The sequence below is a fragment of the Gracilinanus agilis genome, chromosome 3, assembly GCF_016433145.1.
Source record: "Gracilinanus agilis isolate LMUSP501 chromosome 3, AgileGrace, whole genome shotgun sequence".
Classification (NCBI taxonomy): domain Eukaryota; kingdom Metazoa; phylum Chordata; class Mammalia; order Didelphimorphia; family Didelphidae; genus Gracilinanus; species Gracilinanus agilis.
This window is the reverse complement of record NC_058132.1, coordinates 337874643-337896378: the sequence shown is the minus strand read 5'-3', so window position 1 is coordinate 337896378 and position 21736 is coordinate 337874643. Positions and strand designations below refer to the sequence as shown.

At 35.5% G+C, this 21736-nt stretch overlaps 1 protein-coding gene across 1 annotated transcript in view; it reads right to left on the bottom strand.

The window, feature by feature from the left end:
* ZNF148 (zinc finger protein 148) overlaps positions 1–21736 on the bottom strand; it is a 148838-nt gene that overhangs the window by 70409 nt on the left and 56693 nt on the right. Inside the window, exon 4 of the mRNA XM_044670030.1 lies at positions 12086–12431. Within this exon, the coding sequence (XP_044525965.1) occupies positions 12086–12415 (330 nt within the window). The 5' untranslated portion in view covers positions 12416–12431. The remainder of the gene's footprint in view (positions 1–12085; positions 12432–21736) is intronic.

Here is a 21736-nt window from a genome sequence, read left to right as displayed (position 1 = left end):
CTGTACTAGTTCCTTTTAGTATCTAAAATGGTTTCTCTTCCCTTAGGCCTCTCTCCAAAACCTTCTGCACACCACTGGACAAATATTACTTTTATATTATTCCCCTACTTAAAAATCTCCACTAGATCCTTAATGTTAGAGGGCAGAATGAGAAATACAGAATTTTAGAGCTAGAGCCAGATTACAAAACCTTTTAATTTTATATGTGAGGAAACTGAGAACCAAGACTAAAGATGCTTTTCTTGGCACTCAAAATCTAATGGACTCCAATCTCAATCAGCTTATTCAGTATTTCACACTATTCTCTGACTATAAAACTATAACCCACCTACTTTACTGTCTTCAGTGGCCTCATCTCTAAGATTCTATGTTCATTCCACAACTTCTAAATTACTTTCTCTCATCTCATCTATCCAAATCCTATAATAATCATCAGGGCCCAGTTCATTTATTTACTCCTACCTGAAAATGAATGGTCAAATAAATGAGAGAAAGAAAGTAGGGCTACTCAATTTAATATTTTACTTTCCTAATAATAAACAGTCTTCAGGCTGAGAAGATTAGACACAAATAGTTAATAAGAAACTAAAACCCAAAATACAAGAAGATCTAGAGAACACTTAACTGACCTCAATGAATTTTAATCATAGATTAACTACATTTGAAAAGAATATGCAATGTAAATGCTGAACTGGACAATAGAAATGGCAATAAAGGAGTAGGTATAAAGAAACACTGATACTGCTGTTTCAAAAAGGGAAAGGCAGATATTTCAAACTATATAGTAATGAAAATCATGTCCATTTCTAGCAAAATTCTAAAATGATTTTTTGACTATTTAGAAAGGGAAAAGGTGATCACTAGAATCAAGCATTCATTAAAAATATAATAGGCTTATTTCCTTTTTTAGATAAGATTTTTAGACCTAGCCATACTGAAATCCAACTGGATTTCAGAAAGTCATTTGATAAGGTTTCTCCTGACAGGAAGAAGAAAGCAAATTGCACTAATTAATAATGTCAACCTAGAAGAAGGTTTCTAATAGAGCACTCTAGGAAATGTTGTTCTGTTCAACATTTTAAACAATAACTCAGGTGAAGGCATAGACATAATGTATATTGAATTTATGGATAACAAGAGGTTATAAGAGACTGTGAGTAGTATACCATGAGTTAGTGAGTTATTATAGGATTTGGATAGATGAGACGAGAGAAAGTAATTTAGAAGATATAATTTAATCTACTTAAAATGTAAAGCTTAGTACCTGGGTTCAAAGAACCAATTGCACAAGAACAGGAAAGAAAAGTTTTAGCTAGAAGTCCATGTGAAAAAGAACTAGAGTGTTTACTGGACTGCAAGCTTTTAGATATAAATCATGTATAAGTTCAATGTTACATGCAAAAAAGTTAATGCAATATTAATAAAAATTATTAATTAATAAAAATGATTCTACGTTACTTAATCTCTCTGGACCTCAGTTTCCTTATCTGAAAAATGAAAGAACTGAAATAACTAGTATGCCGTCTAACATTATAGGATTCTGTGGTATATATATATATATATAGTTCTTCCATTCCCTTACTTCCTTAGGAGCTTAACAGTTTTCTCTAATCACTGCAATCCATAACTGTTTTATTCTTCTAAATTCCAAAAGCATTTGTTGCTTTGTACCAATCACTCCAACATTTACTTGCAACAATAAAATTCATATTTGTTTATGTTTTATAAAGTGCTTTCCTTAGAATGACAAGGAGATTCCAAGAGTTTAACTGGCTTGCCCACTTTCTGGTTAGTCAGAAAGTGAACCTAGGGATTTTTTTTTTTTTGCTTGTTTGTTTTGTTTTTAAAAGAAAAGACAAGTTTACCAACTACTTGATCAAGATCATGTGAGCTAGGCTAGGTTGTTTACTCACAACTTATTGATGTTATTAAATTGACTTTTTAGAATGTTAAACAAAGGGGCAGCTGGGTAGCTCAGTGGATTGGGAGCCAGGCCTACAGATGGGAGGATCCTAGGTTCAAATTTGGCCTCAGATATTTCCTAGTTGTGTAACTCTGGGCAAGTCAATTAACCCCCATTGCCTAGCCCTTACCACTCTACTGCCTTGGAACCAATACAGAGTATTGATTCTAAGATGGAAGGTAAAAGTTTTAAAATAAATAAATAAAATGTTAAACATCTTTCAAACAATGGAAGTCCTCTAACAACGGAAACCAAGTTATAATAATAACAATGATTTTTGTCTTGAATTATGGGGGGGAAATTAAAGGAAAACTTTAATTGAATATTCCATGAATTTAAAAAAGGTAGGATCTAACATGTGGCAAATGTTTTTAGTATAGCAGAGATCATGTTTTTAAAAACATAAATTTCTAAAACTAATTTTCAAAACCTTCCACTACTTTTCAAACTTTATCTTCCATGACTTACACTATGCAAACATTCCAATACAGTCAAACTATTCTGATTACTGCTCCAAAATTTTGTCAGACATATTTCTGCCTCCAGGAATAAGGAGCTTACTGCCTAAGGTGGGAGTTTCTTGATTTACTATCATGCCGGTATTAGATATAAACATAAAGAGATAAAAGACAAGCCTGTCAGACACAAGCCAAAGCTAAGATCAAAATACAGGAAAAATGGAAGTGGGCCAGCCCAGTAGTTAGAATAGAGCTGAAATCAAAAGTTAGGAAGAGTCGGGCATGAGGCATCACACAGAAATGACTAGTCAATTGATGAGGAATGAGAAAATTAGTAAAAGTGGAGCTGATGAGGAGAGAGACAAATAAGATGCCACAGGAAGCCTCTTTTCTAGCTGAAACAAGAACCAGTTTGCAAGTGAGTTATATTTGGGAGATAAGTAGGTTAACCTTGCTAAACTGGGGAGTACAGAGTCGGAGATAAGGGTAGATCCAGACATCTAACCATACATGTGTCTTTCTAAGAGCAGAGGCTAGCTTCCTCCCATTGCCCAAATGAGATATGAATCAGACACAATCATATCATTCCTAGCTGTCTCAGTACTCTGCCAGAACTACATTTCTGTCACATGCCCCTCATAATATTCTTCAGATTAGCTCCTTTTTCCAACTATCCAATTTATATCAGTAATTACACTGCTCTTCAGTCATTCAAACTAGGAACCTTGGAAATATTGTTGACTTGTCACTGTTCTTCATTCCCTATTGTATAATCATTACTCTTTCTTCTTTTTTTTTAAACCCTTACCTTATGCCTTAGAATTGATACAAAATATCAATTCCAAGGCAATTGGGGTTAAGTGACCTGTCTGGAGTCACATAGCTAGGAAATATCTGGGGCCAGATGTGAACCCCAGACCTCTCATTTCTGGGCCTGGCTCTCTAGCCACTGAGTCATCTAGCTGCCACCTCCTAAGTCCTATCTTTCCTTTATAAGGCTTCTTATTATCTGGTCTCTTCCTCTCTATTTTCACCATTATCAGTAATCTCAGTCCAGGTTCATATTATAGGATTTAGAACAAAAAAGTCCTTAAAGATCACTTAGTCATAGGATCTTAAGATATGAAGTTCTGAGAGACTAACTTAAAGACCATCTAATACAAACCATTCATTTTATAGAAGGAGAAATTGAAACCCACAGTGGTGATTTTTTTCAAGGCCCCATTAGCAACCATGCCAGGATTTGAACACAAATGTTAATTATATGTCCACTCCTCTTTATGTTATACCATGCTATCTTAGCATTTAACCAAAGATTTCTATATCAGCACCTCCTAATTGGTCTCTGACTCCAATTTCTCTCCAATGAAATTTATTCTATGTTCTGCCAGTCAAATCTAAAACATATATCAGAATGTCACTTTCCACCGCCCTCTAAGAACTTATAATGCTTTCTATCACTATCAATTTTGAATTTCCCTAAACTTGTCTTAAGTCTAACTTTAAAAATCTTCTATAAAGGCATTTAGAAGAACTTTTAGAAGAACTGACATGAACACCTTCAGTTTCCCTCCTCTGTGGTCTTTCTGTTTACTATACCCTCCTATCAGAACCTGAAATCTTCTTGGTTTCCTCATCTAGTCTTTCCCTCTCTCCTTACTCCCTCATATCAAAAGGTGTTCTTCCTTCCAAGGCTAACACCTCCAATGCTCTCAATCCCAGCCCTTATCTCTTTTCCCAATTGCTTCAATTTCTCTTCTGATGGCTCCTCTCTGCTACCTATAAATCTTAAGATTTCACCTACCTTTAAAAGAACTGTTAGAAGAGCTTTATTTCAACCCACTACTCCCTTAAGCTATCATGTCTCTCTTTTCACTGCCAAACTTCTTGAAAGAATAAATATATACCTACTGCCTTCACTATCTCACTTTCTGGCTACTTCATTTGCCACTAATTAAATTGCTCTCTCTCCAAGATTAGCAAAAGTTTCCTAATCACCAGATCCAATGGCCTTTTCTTAATCTTCATTTTCCTTAACCTCTACTGAATTTTCATATTTATATGAAAAGGCACACTTATATGAAATGTATCCAATTCTTCATTGCACTGTTACACATCTCTTCATGCTTATATTTTAGTTTCAACACCTGGTAGGCAAGGTCTACTTAAACTTCTTTATACCTCTAGCAAATGATACAGGTACTCTTTGTTTACTGATGATGATAATGGTGACTGGAAAATATTACTATACCAAGGCATGAATGGATATTATTCCAGATGCCCAGTAGGAAACTTTAATGTTATTTTTGATTCCTCCTTTTCTTTCACCTCTATATCCAAGATATAATCAAGTCTTGTCAAGTTTTAGTGCCTACAAAAACTTTAAAATTTCAAGTTGAGCTTGCAGTCACTTTCACTTGTAAATGGATGAACTGTGGTTTCACTGGCATAGATAATTACCCAGGAGGAAAATTAACTCTATCAATACATATCTACAACTTATAATCTTAGAGAATTTCCAGTAGCAATGATAAGTTAAGTTACTTCCAAAAGGTCCCTCAGCTACTGTATTACAGAGGCAGGGCTTGAACTTGAGACCTCCTCGCTTCAAAGGTAGCTCTCAATCCACTATGACATACTTCATGAGATCATTTATAAGGATAGTATATCAGATCACTCCCAACACTGATTCCTAAGAATCCTAAGACATTATTGTCTACAGGTTTTCATTCAGAACAGTATCCATTTACCAATATTTTAAGGCATTCAGGGCTTCCAGGAAAAAAGAATGCTAATGCAACAGAGATAAAAAAAAATTTTTTTTTTAAGGGAATGGGGGTTAAGTGACTTGCCCAGGGTCACCCAGCTAGGAAGTGTCTTGAGTCCAGATTTGAACCCAGGACCTCCCATCTCTAGGTCTGGCTCTCAATCCACTGAGACACCCAGCTGCCCCTCAGAGATAAATTTTTAAAAGAACATTTTAGGCTATGTGAGTTTGTGCTGTTGCAGTCAAAATGACCAACAAAATAAATATTTTCAGTGTTCATCAGGAAAGGTATAAGGTATAGGAAACAAAATGAGAAAATCCTCATAAGAAACTTTTGCTGCCCCTGAAATACATGTTTAGTAAACTAATATTTAATTAAGCAGCTAATAGTTGTTAGTCACTGTGCTAGGAACTGGGGAATAGAAAAACAAAAAAATGTAGTCTATCTAATGAGGGAGATGGTATGTGAACAATTCTGTATTTACAAGCTATAGACCAGATGAATTGGGAGTAGTCTCAGCAGGAAGGCACTAAAATTAAGATTAAGTGGGATCAGGAAAAACTTCTTGCAGAAGGTGGGGCTTTAGTTGAGATATGAAGGAAGCCAGGAGAAGAGGGGACAATCTGTGAAAATGCTTGGAGTCATGAGATAGTGTCATGTGAGATCAGCAGAGGCCCACATCAAAGGAACACAGAGTATGTGGAGGGGAGTAAGATACAAGAAAACTAGAAAGGTTGGAATGAGCCAGGTATACAGTTCTTATTGTACTTTTGAAAGAAAAAATAAGAGCTTTACATAAGGCATAGAGAAAAATAAGAAAAATGAATGTATCTCAAGATATATCATTTAAGGACAGCAAAAAAAGATTTGTGTCTTTAATGTAAAAGACAAAAAACTGAGGGATCATAGGATCATGAATTTTGAGATGGAAGGGACCTTCAATGTTAACCAGCTCAACCTCATAAATTAATAGTAAGGAATACTAAAATATAATTTAGGTGGACTGAACAAAGATTATCTTATCAAATTCCAATATTTCCAAGTGTAGAGGCCTTTGAGGATGAAAGAAATAAATTTCAGACAAAAAAGAAATTATCATTTTATATACATGCAAATGTAGGGTCAGAGGAGTTAAAACTGAAAAGGCCCCTAGATATCATCTAATCCAGGAGCTCTTGCCTCTTCTGTGTCATGGACCCTTTGGCAATCAATGGATGCCCTAGAAAAATGCCTTTATATGTATAAAATATAGAATTACAAAGGAAGCCAACTATGTTGTAAGAAAAATTTAATTTTTTTTCATCCAAGTTCAAAGACTCCTTAAAATCTCATGAATGAATCCTTTGGAGGTCCTTGGATCCCAGGCTAAGAACCCTAACTTAGTCCAACTTCCTGTTTCACAGAATTTATTTATCCATCACACAAGTATTAATAGCAACAGAATTCAAACATCCTCTGACCCTATTCTCTGGGTTATCTGCAAAGTCCAATAAGGACTCATCCTTTAGACTGAAAGTGACTACCATTGATAAACTTCATTTGTGATGGTAGGGCGGAAAAGAGTAAGTGTATATATATAATTGTTTTAAATCCAGCTGAGTCAAAACATAACTCTTAGGAGATGTTAACCCCTTTGGTAATATTCTGGGCTGTAAAACAATGTACTTGCACAAATGGACACATGAATCCCTTGTGCTATGTGTTTAATCACACACTTTGACAAAGTGAATATAGATGAGGTCTTTGGTGCCTACTTGTCATAATGGATATTCTTTTACCAAATCAATCCAGATTCAGCATACTTGCAACATTTTCTGTTAAGACTCAGCATATGAATTATTAATAATCATAGCAGAACAAATATGTCCTGCTGTCCCTTTTCATTAAATCTCAATTTAGCATTTCATAGACACACAGAATATTGGAAATCACTTACTCTAATCTACTCATTTTATAGCTAAGGAAAATAAGATCCTTTGAAGTTGATTTTCCAGAGCTAAATGATCAATGGATTCTTTATAATTGGCAACCAAAGAGTGGTATTTGCAGACACTCTTCAAAAAGCCTTCACTTTTTGGGATCTCTATTATTCAATCCATAAAAGCTTTTATTTGCTGTCCTCTACAAAATCTGCAGACTTTGCTATTAATGCTATAATCATAAAGTCCTTTCCAGGAGGACTTCTATCAACTTAGATTCAAAGTACATGTTGGATGTGATCAATAAGCTCCTTTTCTACATGAGTTGGAATGTTTTCCTGACTAGAAAAGACAAAAAAAAAAAAAAATTTCTCTAATGAAGTGAATTTCTTCAACTACAAGCACCTAAGTGGTTAAGATAAAACAAAAACCAACCAACCAAAAAAACCACAATTAGAAAGGAACCATAAGAATTACAGGTACTAAGATTATTGTTGGAGACATTAAGAAGTTGCAGATTTCTCTACAGACGTCCTAGGTAAATCCTCAGTCTAAATTTCCTTTCTACCCCTCTCTCTTGCCCTTACTGTTTATTAGTTTCACTGAAAATAACTCAGTGACATCAGTGACAAGCTGACTCAGGCAAAAGAACAGATACTACACAATTGTACAAAGAGTACTTTCTACAGAATAGTAACCACTGTTAAGTTATTTGTATCCCTCTGTCAAGACAGTTTCTGGCACACAGGAAAAAAGATTGGACCTGTTATTTCATTATATAAAGAACTTCCAGGGATAAACTTCTACCAATGTAAGCTGGTACCTTTTCTGCATCTTATAGTCTTAGAATTGTCCAAAGCACTGAAAAGTAAAGTAACTTGCCAAGGACTTTAGAGGTAGCTGGTGGCACCAATGAATAGAGCACCACGCCTACAGTCAGGAAGACCTCTGGCCTCCTAAACTGACCTCAGACATTGTGTGAATCTGGATTTCATCTCTGTTTGCCACATTTCCTCAACTGCAAAATGGGGATAAATAACAGCAATGACTTCCCAGAGTTGTGAGAATCTGTGAGAATGATGGGAAAATGTTTGTAAAGCACTTAGGACAGTGCCTGGAAAATGGTAGGAACTTAATAAAGGTTTATTCCCTCACCTCTGAAGTGTCACACAGACAGTATGCATCAGAGGGTAGGATATGAATGCAGCTACTTTGAAATCTGCTTTCTATTCACTATGCCATAGTTTCTTCCATACAACACACTTAATAAATGTTCATGATTCATTGCTTGATTTCCAGAAGCACTGCCTACAATGCTTTTATTTAATTTTAATTTTTTAATGCTTTGGAAAAGCAAAGCTAATTTGGATCATTTAACAATTTTAGGACTGTTCCCTTAAAAATCTATCATAATATTACAAATATTGGAAAAATATTCATACTTTGGGTTTTCCCAGAAAAATGATTCAAATTAAGGAACACAGTTTGCAAAAATAACTATAGAACTTTTGCCTGAATCATCAAGCACAAACTATAAAGTCTATATGATTATTACTGTGATTTAGTACAAGGGTTGACAAATTTGTCACTAAAAGTAATGTTCAAGGGGGGCAGTTGGGTGGTTCAGTGGATTGAAAGCCAAGCCTAGAGATGAGAGGTCCTAGATTCAAATCTGATCTCAGATACTTCCTAGCTGGGTGACCCTGGGCAAGTCATTTAAGCCCCAATGCCCAGCCCTTACCACTCTTCTGCCTTGGAGCCAGTATTGACTCCAAGATGGAAGGGAAAGGTTCTAAAAAGAAAAAAAGTAATGCTCAAAAGCTATGGCAAACCAAGTGTTAAGGACTAGTGTTAAACCTTCCATGAAGCATATGGTACTTTAGAGAATCCTAGATGTAAGCCACTAAAGTTGTCCCATATGAGATGATAAACAGACAGGTAATATATATGTCAAAACATCTTTTGGCACTCTCAAATGAACCTTTAAGTAGACTCATTAGTAATCAAAAACGGCTATAATATGTGGTTCATCAGGTTAAAGGAATGCACTGTATAGACCCTGAGAAAACTGGATGTCAGCCAAAGCAGCAAATCATTTCAATAAACATTTGAATGAATAGAAATGGAAGTGGGGAGACACAAGCACAAAAAGGAAGTTTGTCTCTTTCTAGGATGAATTTGAAGGACCATTCCACATTATTAATAAATGAAGCCCAATATTATACCTGAATAAACCAGAGTATAAAATGTATAGAACAGATTAACTATATGGAATTATTTTAAAAAGATCATGTTTATAGGAAGAAGTCATCCTTGCCTCACCCACTCTCCTTTGCAAAATATATTCTGAAAAATTTAGCTGCAGTACCTTGAGTTTTTTATCATCTGGAGGCTAAAATCTTTCAATAAGGAGCTGTCTTTATCATTCCTGATAAGACTAAATGTCAGCTGAGGAAGAACAGGAGATTTCTAAACACATATAGAACAAAATAATGGCTCTGTGATAGATTTTAAGATACTATGGACATTTTGTTCCCTTTTGTAGTCCAAAACTAAGCCATAAAATATATGTACAAATCAGTTTCTTTGTGCTATCTGAACTGTGCCTAAGATAAGTGGTTAGATAAATATTAAAGTATAAAGCATATACATTACATAACTACAGGACTCCTTATTTATCTATTTATTTTTGTTTGTTTGTTTGTTATTACATGGCACACTTGAGGTTTTAGATGTCCAAATTAGAAGATCTTTTCTGTTCAAGGGATATAGCATCATGGTTTTTATGTTCCTATGCTAGAAAAATTATAATTTGTAGTTGGTTATGATGTCACAAATGCACTTATATTGTCTCTTCTATATTGTGGAGTGCAAGCTCCTTGCAAATAGGAATTGTCTCATTCATTCTATTTGTATCCTCAATGCTTAGCTAGTACAGTGCTAGAATACAGGAGCCATTTGATAAATTGGTTGGTTGGCCATCATCTTCCATACCCAAAGAGCACCAAAATGTTATCACTGAGTGTTATCTTTTGACTCACAGATTTAAGTGAGACAGTCACACAAAGTCATCGGCCTCATCCTCTCTTCTAGTCACTGAAGTCCAGTGGGAAGATGTTTGATTGACTGAATAAATTAACAGAAAATTGAATAATGGTTTCCCTACAGCAAGTTGTCCACTGAACTAGCAAAATAGATATGTAGCTACTGTTGGCTCAGGATGTAACAATTCCCATTCAAAATTCAATAGTCTCTAGAGACCAAAGATAGTGTGAAAACCTGAGGAACCTTGTTGGCAATTTGACTTTTGATTATTTGGTCATTAAATGGTTGTCCTGTTTCCAAGACCACATTGTTGAAAATGCAGTGTCAATGAGTTACATTCAAATGGTGATTTGAAGACCAAAAAGAATCAAGAATGGTTATACTGAAGAAGCAGTTAATGTCTGGAGTGAGGAGAGAAATTGTGACTAACAATTGTTTTAAATGTTCATCTTAACAAGCCATGGAAATTAAGAAAAAAAACCTAGTTCTTTGGAATTCCCAAGTGAATGATAAAATAAGAGATGGGAACCATTAACATGCCATATAGAAAGGGAAAACAAGTATTAGCTGAAGAGACAGAAATAAAAGCATTTTGAAAAACTTGGGTTCAGAAAGTACAAGAAACTAAAAGGAAAAGACAGGTTATGCTGACTGACCCTGCACAAAAGGAATATGTTATTTAAAAGTACAGTAGCTATTTGGAAAATTTTCTACAGAAAGAATGAAGCCTAAATAAGAGTAAACTAAACTCAGTTGCAGATAATAAAAAAGCCTCTCTTTTGGAAACATAAATGAGGAAATCAATGAAAAAATGGAAGATTTATATGAACAAATGCAAAATAAAATGAGCAGAATAAAATTATATGTAATTATAATAAAATAATTTAAAATCACAAAAAAAGACAGATTTAATAAATGTAGTAACCAATATTATATCCAGAAGTCTAATGACTTCAAATGAAAAATGGTGCCAATGAGAATTGATACAGCTGCTATAGGGATCAATTTTGCTTAAATGTTTTCTTTGGAACCAGGAAAAGGTGAGAAGTGGCAACTGAGACAGGCTGAGCATAATGACTATGATGGGAAAAGATAAGAAAATTTAACAAGCTTAAACTGTTTTCAAACTGCTTCCTTATTCAGTCTACTGAATGACAAAGGAGCAACTTGATGGGGCATCCATGTGGTTGCATAGAGTACAGTTTCCCCTTGATTGAGAAGTCTGCACCTAGGAACACGGTCAAAAAGGAATCTACTTCCTCCAGAGACTTAAAGATTCAAGCATTTGCTTGAATCCACTGTAAAAGTAGAAAGGATTTATTTGGAGAAGTTTAAAGTGATTTGAAAAGTATTCAGTGTGTTTAGTTGAGTCAAACAAAAATGAACAAATAAGACTATATGCTATTACCTTGATAAGAATTACTCTAAAATCCCTATATAAAACATAGTAAAATTAAAATGACATGAACACCCTCAACTGGATGACTGTATCTAAAACTAAAGGAGCACCAATGGAGACCCAAACCCTTTAGTGAAGGCAAGCAAAGAGTTAGCAATGGAAAGTCTTCTGTTTACATGTCACCTTATCAACTTAGTTCAATCTATTTTTTTCCTAGTTATAGTCTAAAAAGCAAAATTCAATTTTTTAACACCTCAGATTTAAACAGAATTTCTAACATATTAGGTGTTTATAATTCAAATATTGACCAAAACAATTATGATGGGGAAAATTTCATTTTATACCTTCATTTTGTCATCTCAAATGTGTATAACAATCTTTTCAGCACATATACTAAATAAAACAGTGATTCACTATAGTCAATTCTATTATAACTGATAAGCATTTGAATCATTTAAACATTATTCCATTCTCCTGATTACTGAGACACTCTTTCTAATTATAGCTAAATATTGGGTACAGTAAGTACTTACAGGGACATTAACTGCATACTGCAGCCCTTGAGGAAGCCTGTCTTGTGTCTCCATCTCATCATCATTTTTCACTGTCTCCTCATGGACCATGAGTTCATCATGTGAAATCATCTCCTGTGGTCGCATTTCACTTTCTTGTAACACTTCATCTGCTGCAAGGATATCTTGATGTGGCAAACTCCGATCTTGAAGCACTGCGTCCTGGAGTTCTCCAGACACTGAAGATTGGTCAGATACTCCACCCATTACAACCATTGCCCTGGAAGACTGCATTTCGTCTATGCCGCCACATTTAAGAAATAATCCTTCCAATTTGTCTTCAATGTTCATGCTTAAGAGTAACTGCCTAAAAAGACCAAGTTTAGCAAATGGGCACATGAAATCAGTTTTACATGTCTATTTGATTAATGTTTAAGTTTCAAAATGTCAGATGTACAAGCTATTAAATTACCTCCTAGGAACAATTGATTCACTCATATTTAAATGAAAAATATTTGTACATGTAGTTCTGAACTGCCTGTAATTTTAATATTATATAAAAACAAAACTGTAAACATAGCTAAGACAGCAAAGCACAAGATTTTCATTCCTAGTATAAAGCTTATAAATCCTAAACCGTTTCACTAATGAAAAATTAACTCAATTCCATATCACAAATCCATCATGCTGAAAAACAAATAAAAACTAGCAATTACTGAAGAGAAGCTTGAAATCTTGAGTAAGGTATATTTTTAGAATAAAATTATCATTCTCTTAATTACATATCACTTGCCAATCAAACACTGGAGCCAATGGTCTTCTTGGATACAACCAAACTTATGCAAGTTGAAAACAGAAGAGAAGTTTGGATCCTAAACGTTTAAGGGTATTTTTATAAATCTCTGTATTTCAATAGATTGATTTTACTGATGAAACTGTAGTGTTTAATAACATGTATCACTAAATTATATAAGTTCACATAATTTTGATAGGTGTTTTCGTTAGAAATTAGGAATAAGCACATCATTCAAGATTCATTAGCTATGGAAGTTTAGAAAAATCAAATTTAGATCTAACTGGTTTCTCAGAATATATGCTTAACTATCCACTGAGATTTAATTGGATAACGGGTTATCATGCCATGAAAAAAAAAACCTTCAATTTAAAGGTCAAAGCATTATTATTAATTCTTTATTTTTATTCTTGTTTTGTCATCAACATATAAAGACATAACAAAAAAATAAATGCAAGAATTAGGAGAGGGAAAACCCAGATAAACACTGAACTGGGTTACCTAGTCCTAAGCGTAGGAAAAACAATTATGAAATTTCTGAACTGTGTTTCAATTGAGCTTGTTACCCACATACACACACTAAAATTAAGTAAAGGCTTCTGTCATAATCATGTTATCTCCTTGATGTGATTTATGAAATCAAATGCTATAGAAATTCAAACACATTTTTATTACCATGGCTAAAATTACGGCAGAAACATTTACTTAGCTGAACAAGCAGTTCAAAAAAAGTTATCTATCAACAGGAAGCCAAACAACAATTTACTAATATCTACTGTCTTCATGCTAAACAATGAGAAACGGATAGTGACTGAATCTGTGACTTCTTTGGTATAGGAACTCCCAGGGGTAAGAAAACACCCCATACCCGATGCAAGTCAGCACCTTTCTTTCAATTTATAGTCTTAAGAGAACTGCCCAGGGCACTAAGAGATCAAGTGATTTATGCAGGGTCATTCAATCAATATATGCCAGAGACAGAACTTGAAACCAGGTCTTTCTGGCCCCAAGACTATCTCTTTATCTGCTATGTAATACATGAACAACAGAGGAATAGAAACTCTATTCTATTTTTAAAAATCATAAAGTACAATAAAAATCTGAAATCTGAAATTAAAGGAATAAAGTTTAAGCTTTATAGCCAAATAAGCACTTTCATCTTCAAGTAGGGTAAAATTTCATTTAACCAACATGAGGCAGCCCCAGCTTAGTGGACAGAGAGATGGTCTCAAAACCAGGAATACCTGGATTCACGTACTGGCTACATGACCACTAAGCACATCAAAATTTAATTCTCAGTACTATAGTAAGCTCTCTAAGACTATAAATTGCAGAGAAGGTACATTCCTGGTTGAAGAAATCTCATCTGCGAGTTCTCTCTATCAATAAAATCATAGGTCTTTTCTGGCCCTAACCAATATCATAGAAAATGAGGTTTCCAAATAAGTGAAGCTTAATCCTTTAAATGCTAAAACTTAAGCATTCATTTTTATCTTTTTTAAATGAAAATCTTTCTAAAATAAATTACACAATCAAAGCACATAATTTTTCACTTTAGTTTATTTGGGTTTTTATTTGGGGGTTTTGGTTTTATATGATTATTCTCTTACAAAAATGAACAATATGTAATACATTTTGCATGATAATACATGTATAACTAGATCAAATTGCTTGTCAGCTCTGGAAAGGGGAAGGGAAGGGAAGGGAAGGAGGGAGAAAATTTGGATCATATAACTTTGGAAAACTTGTGTGAAAATTTGTTACTACATGTAATTGGTAAAAATAAAGTATCTTTACAAATAAAAAAGTAAACAAATAATAAAATAAATTTACACATTTTCCTCTCTCTCATAGGGACAACTTACAAATAAATACTGTACAAACATTTGACTGCCCCATTCCCTAATACTGTGAAGCCCCAAACTGGTGCTACTATGGGAGCATTTGTTGGGAATATTGAACTTTTAGAAAATCTGTGAGGCTGCAAAATGGATGAAAGGTCAAAGTTCTAAAAAGCAAGAACTTCTCAGAGAAATGACTTTTAGGGTATATATACTCGAGTTAACAATATCTATTACTAACTTTGTTCTTTGTTTTAAGTTTTTTTACTTCACTTGTCATATTGTCTGAAAATCTACCACTGAGAAATCTTGAGGGATAACAAGCATACTTTAAAAATTCAAATATTCTCTAGCAGATTACTGGATTTTCAGTCAATCACACCTTAATGGGAATTAGTTTTATTATACTGCTTTCATCTTAATATCAAGTTTTGATAATCTGCACACTGAGAAGTAATCATTTTGATTGAAGGTGAGGAAGTGATAATTAAATATTTTTTAGCATTGTAGGAGGCTTGAACACATCTGGATTGAGTGCACACCAAGGGGTTTAGAGCAACCTGATGGCATTAGAAAATTAGAAGCCTGAAGGATGAAAAAAATATGAAAGATATTCACCTCTTTTAAACTTTTGTCTAGGATTCTGGTCTCTCACTTCCAATCAATTATATGACGGGTTTTATGAGATAGCCTAGGAATCTAACCACAATTTATAACATTGCTTTATTGAGAGTCAATCAATTTAACAGTTTTGAAATGCAACCCAGTCATAAGCTGAGAGCTACTAAAATAACCTTTTTTGGGTAACTTTTTAAAGTTTTTATAAACGTCAGTTATCACACTAAACTCTAATATCCCTTTAAAGCTAAAAAACCAAGTTGGAGCATTTTAAATAGCTCTAAACTTTCTAATTTTTAGTCTTTTATTTATAGTTTATATTATCACAAATACAACTGGAAGAAATCTCAAGAGAGATTATGTCCCCTATCCTAATTTACAAATGAGGCCCATAAAGACTAAGTGACTTGTCCATGGTACCACAGATATTAAGCACTAGACAGAGATTTGAACCTAGGGTCAATCTTCTTCCAATGTATTGTTATAATGCCTCCTTTCCCCTTACTGTCAGGTTGTCAATGGTTTCTGTTAAGCTACATACAAAAACAACCATTCAAAACATCAATTATTCCTCCATATACCTGAGGAATATAATTACTGTTCTGAGGACCTTTAACATTGAAGATTTATATATAGTCACCATTTTACTCAAGCTAATTCAACTCTCCCTTTCTCTCTTCTTTTGCTTAATGGTAGAAAAATTATTGAAGAGAGGTACTGGAAAGGAGAAATATAGGGACTAAAAACAGAAAAAAAAGTGATAGCTTCATTTGGCAGGTAGGCAACAGAAAGGAAGCAAGACTAGTACAATGTAAACTCTTTGAGTTTTGTCTTTGTATCTCTAAGGTCTAGAACAGTACCTGGCACACAGTAGGCATTTAATAAATGACTGCTAAATGAAGGCCAGCCCTGAAGGATAAATTTGTACCTGGCCTAATCTTATGTCCTTTTCTTTGTCACTACTTCTCTAATAGGTTCTGATATCTCAGTCATCTCAATTTGCCCTCTAGTTCTCCAAAATTTAAAAAGAAAAATCTGATGTGCTCTTACAAGCCCATTCAGTCAATAACACGCATTTTTTTTGCTATTGTTCAGTCATTCCAGTTATGTCCAACTCTTCATGATCCTATTTGGGGTTTTCTTTGCAAAGATACTGGAGTAGTTTGTCATTTCCTTCTCCATTTTATAGATGAGGAAACTCAGGCAAACAGAATTATGTGACTTGCCCAGGGTCACACAGCTTGGAAGTGTTTGAGGCAGATTTTAATTCAAGTCTTCTTGACTCCAGGCCTGGTGCTCTATCCACTGTGCCACCTGGCTGCCCCATAACATTTATTAAGCACCAACTATGTGCCCAGTACTGTTAGGTAATGAGGATACAAGACCAAGGCTAAACAGCCCCTGCCCTCAAGGGGCTCCCATTCAAAAGAGGGAAAACAATATGCACATATAAGGGTATAAATAACATATATAAAATGGATACAAGATAACTTGGGATAAAGGTAAGACGGGGGAGGCATTAGCTGCTGGGTGAACTAGATATGGCTTCTTGCAGAAAGAGATACTTGCCCACTTGAGTCCTGAATGAAACCAGGAATTCCAAGAGGCAGAGGTAAGAAGGAAGTGCCTTCCATTCTTGGGAGATAACCTGGACAAAGGACAGTATGTCATATGAGAATAATGAGAAGGCAGCCAGTTTGACTGGATCCTGGATTGCATGAAAGGAAATAATGTGTAATAACACTGTGAAAAGGCAGAGGGGACCAGGCTGTGAAAACTTTAAATGACAAACAACAGAATTTATACTTGATCATGGAGGGAATAATAAGGAGCCATGAAAGTTTACTGATTAATGAGATGACACAGTTAGGCTTTCACTTTAGAAAAAGCACTAGCAGCTTTGTGGAAGATCAGAAGGAGCAAAGAAGAAAACTGAGGCAGGTAAACAATGGGAGCTACTGTAATAGTACAGGCAAGAAGTGGTAAGAGCCTGAACCAGGGGGGTCACACCAAAACTATGTCTACTTCCCACACCACTCCTTGTCCCTCAGAGTCAAGTCAAAACTTTCCTTGAAGATCTACTACTATTAGAAAAGCTATCTGACTTTTAACAAAGAATTTTCTTAATGAGGAAGAGAAGAAAAATTCCGTAAAACCAATCAATACATAAGTTTGGTTTTGTCTTTCCTCCCCACCCGTCCCCCTTTTTTTTTAATCTTATAAAAGATGGCTCTTAGGAAGGGCAGGGTAAGGGATATTAGGGGAAGTCTAGGTGATATAAAAACAAGATATCAAAAATCTATATTTTTAAAAAAGCAATCTGATTCTTTTAACTACCCAAAGGTAAGAATAAATGATGGTCTTCCTTAACTTTCTATGTTTGGTTAACCCAATGAATCTCTCTAATCAGAGGAATTTCAGGAGGGTAGAAAGATATTTTAGGCATTAAAGTGTAAAAGAGTAATTCCCTTAAAAGAAATCAATTCAAATATTCCCTATGTTTAAGTTAACTTTGGTAAGGGAAATGGGAAAGAAGCATTTGCAGCCCCAGTCCCTCCCTGAATAGGAGCAAAAGGAAAAAAATTGCACAACAGATAGCTTTTCTGAGATCCCTCTGAAATTCCCTGGATCAATAACCCAGGCAGCCCATTGTTTAAGAAGTGGACATTCACAGATCCTAGGTGACAGGTATGCCAACTTCCAGACAGCAGAAGTCAATACAGAGCATATAATGAAGCCCCAGGATTGACATTGTTTCCTGTTGGCCACAGTACCTCTGTTACGGGATGTATACTGTGATGTATATCCTTCCAGCAAAATATAAGGTCCTCGAAGGGAGGGGTTGCTTCTTTTTTGTCTTTGTTATCTCCAGCACCTTGTACAATGTGAAAACATGTTAGTCATTTTTCAGTAGTGTATGACTCTTCATGACCCCTTTTGGGGTTTCCTTGGCAAAGATATGGAGTGATTTGCCATTTCCTTCTCCAGCTCATCTTACAGATGAGGAAACTGAGGCAAATAGGCTTCAAGAAGTAAGGTCTTCCTGATTCCAGTTAGCACTTATCCACTGTGCCCCCTAGCTGCCCCATGTGAAAACATACTAGGCAACAGTAATGTTTACTGAATTAAATCAAATTAAGAGAACAGTCTGGCTTCTGGGATCTAAAAAGGATATTGATGGAAGAAGAATAGTGGCAAAGGAATGGCATGAGAATCAAAAATTCTTTCTCCTTCCCTATTCCTGAGCTATTCATCTGTATACTTTCTTAGCCAGAGTCAAGAAGGTTCCTGGAAGACCTTTCCTTCTCTACTTCTCTCTCCCTACAAGGTTCTAGACAAACTCAGTTTGCCCAGGTAAAGCTAAAATCAATTATGGTCAATTAGGAGAATTAAATATAATTAACACATAATTACAATATAGCATAGTAACAATTATGCATACCATTAAACATACAACTGATTAACTTTAAATTATACTAGATTAAAAAATGTACTGCTGAAAATATGTTATATAGGAGCAGCTAGGGGGCTCAGTGGATACAGAACCAAGCCTGGAGACTGGAGGTCCTGGATTCAAATACAGTCTCAGACATTCCCTGGCTGTGTGGTCCTAAGCAAGTCATTTAACCCCAATTGTCTAGCCCAGTGATTCCCAAAGTGGGTGCCACTGCCCTCTGGTGGGTGCTGCAGCGATGCAGGGGAATGGTGATGGCCACAGGTGCATTTGGGGGCAGTGAATAACTGTAAGGGGGCGGTGATAGTGTGTGACAGGGGGTGCTAAGTAATATTTTTTTCTGGAAAGGGGACGGTAGACCAAAAAAGTTTGGGAACCACTGGTCTAGCCTTTTACCCTTCTGCCTTGGAACTGATACTTAGTATGGTCTCTAAGATGGAAGATAAAGGTTTGTTTTTTTTTTTAAGTTGCATATAACCACATTTGAGTATAACAACATACTGTACTCCCAACTTCTAAAATACAGAGAAAACAATGGTTGTCAGACATAACTTGAGTCCCCTCTCCCTACTTCGGCCACTATACTTTCTTTCCTTTTAAGTTTCACTCATTCCATCTAGATTACAAGTTCTTAACCTATGATTTGTGAACTTATTTTCAACAATATTTGAATAACTCTATTCCAATATAATTAGTTTACTTTGTAATTCTATGATCTAAGACACAAGGTTAAGATTCATAACAAAGGGTTAAGAACTTCCTACTTATATGCGCCTCCTATCCTTTCAGCTCTCCCCCAGTTTCATTGCCCTCCTTAATCTATTCTACACACACACACACACACACACACACACACACACACACACACACACACACACACACACACACACACACACGACCTCCAATCAATCCATCCCTTTATTTTTCAACAAGATTTTTCAACATCTCTGCTCTGGCCTCAATTTCTTCCCTTCAAAAATTTTAACCTATACTTAACTAGTTCAATTTCATGCTATCTTCTACTCTCAAAATTTCCAAATCTTAACTTTATATTGAGTCATCTCAATCTTCTCTGCTGTTACTGCTTCCTTAGCCAGCTGAAAACCCCAAAACAAAGTTATGACTATGCTGATTGAGTTTGTTACAAATTTGTCATCTAATTCCAACAGTGTTCTCTTTACTTATGTTCATCCTTTTAGTCTTCCCAGTCTGAGTCTCTACCAAATAAGCCATAGCATCAATTTCAAAAGCAGTCCTAACCCCTCTCTCCCAGAGGAAGACTTTGCTTCATATCCCACCAAAACTAACTAAATAAATAAATGATTGAGGCCCTCTTCTCAATTTTTTACATTTCAAATCCCTTCAGTCACCTTCCTTCCTTCCTTCCTTCCTTCCTTCCTTCCTTCCTTCCTTTCTCTCTCTCTCTCTCTCTCTCTTTCTCTCTCTCTCTCTCTCAAACCCTTATCTTCCATCTTAGAATCAATACTGTGTATTGGTTCCAAGGCAGAAGAGTGGTAAGGGCTAGGCAATAGGGATTAAGTGACTTACCCAGGGTCACAAAGCTAAGTGTCTGAGGCCACATTTGAACCCAGGACTTCCCATCTCTAGGTCTGGCTCTCTATCCACTGAGCCACCCAGCTGCCCCTCCCTCCCTTTCTTGTTTTCCAGTCTCAAAGAAAGGAAGACATCCCCTTTTCTTATGCCTTCAGTCCCGTCCATTCATATCTCCTCCAGCAGTGCACCTCTTCAAGCATTCCCTCTAATTTCCTATCTTTCTTTATCCACTAGTTCAACCCTAGTACCTATAAAAAGATCAAGATCTCCCCCTTTCCATCATTATCTGGTTTTACCATCCCCCTTAATCGATGTATGTATATGTATAGGTATGTGAAGACTCCCTTTCATAGCCAAACTCCTAGAAAGAATACATTTATTGTTATTAGTTATACAATTATTGCCTCAACTTCTTCATATTCTACTTTTAAAATCTGGATTCAAACAATCATTATTCAATTGAAATTGTTCTAATGTCATCCACAATCTTCTCCTTTATCCTCCCTGACCTCTTTTTAAGAGCTGAAAATATTGAGCAACCCCCTCTTCCTGGATATGCTCTCTTGTCCATGTTTTCAAGGCACTGCTCTTTCCTAGTCCTCTTCCAACCTGCCCAATTGTTCCTAATCAGTTCCCTCAGATGGATCACCATCCATATTCCAACCCTTGTGTTAAGGTAGTCCTCAGAGCTCTGTTCTGGGCTCTCTTCTTTTTATATTCTCTCAGTGATCTAATCAACTCCCAAATATTCAAATATCCTCTCTATGCAAAAGATTCCAATCTAAATTCCCAGCATTCATCTAGCTCCTAAACTTCAGATCCCTATCACCAACAGTTTGCTTGACACTTCCACTTAGATGCCTCATCAACATCTCAAATTTAACTTGCCCAAAAAAGAATTCCATTCTTCTACCTAAAGGATACCTCTTTCTAACTTCCCTGTTTCCTTTGAGAGCACTATTAATCTTCACATCACCCCGGTTCACAATTTCAAAGTAATACCAATTTCAATCTCTCTCCCTCATTCCCTATATACAATCAATCACCAAGTCATATAAATTCTACGTATATAAACACCATTTTCATCAGTCTTCTTTCCGCTCAAACAATCACCACGCTGGTTTAGTTCCACATCACATCTTCCCTGGACTACTAAAAGAACCTAACTGGTCTTCCTACCTCTCCTTTCTCCAACCTGATATCCACATTCTACCAATCTCATATTCCTACAAGAGTTTAGACAATGGCATTCTCCTGTTAAAGAAGTTTCAGTGGATTCTCTACTAACTCTAGGATAAAAAGTAACTCCACCATTTCACATTTAAAAATTCTTTACAATCTGGCTCCAACCTATCTTTCCAGATTGATTTCATATTACATTCCTTCAGACACTATATATTCCAGTCAAACTG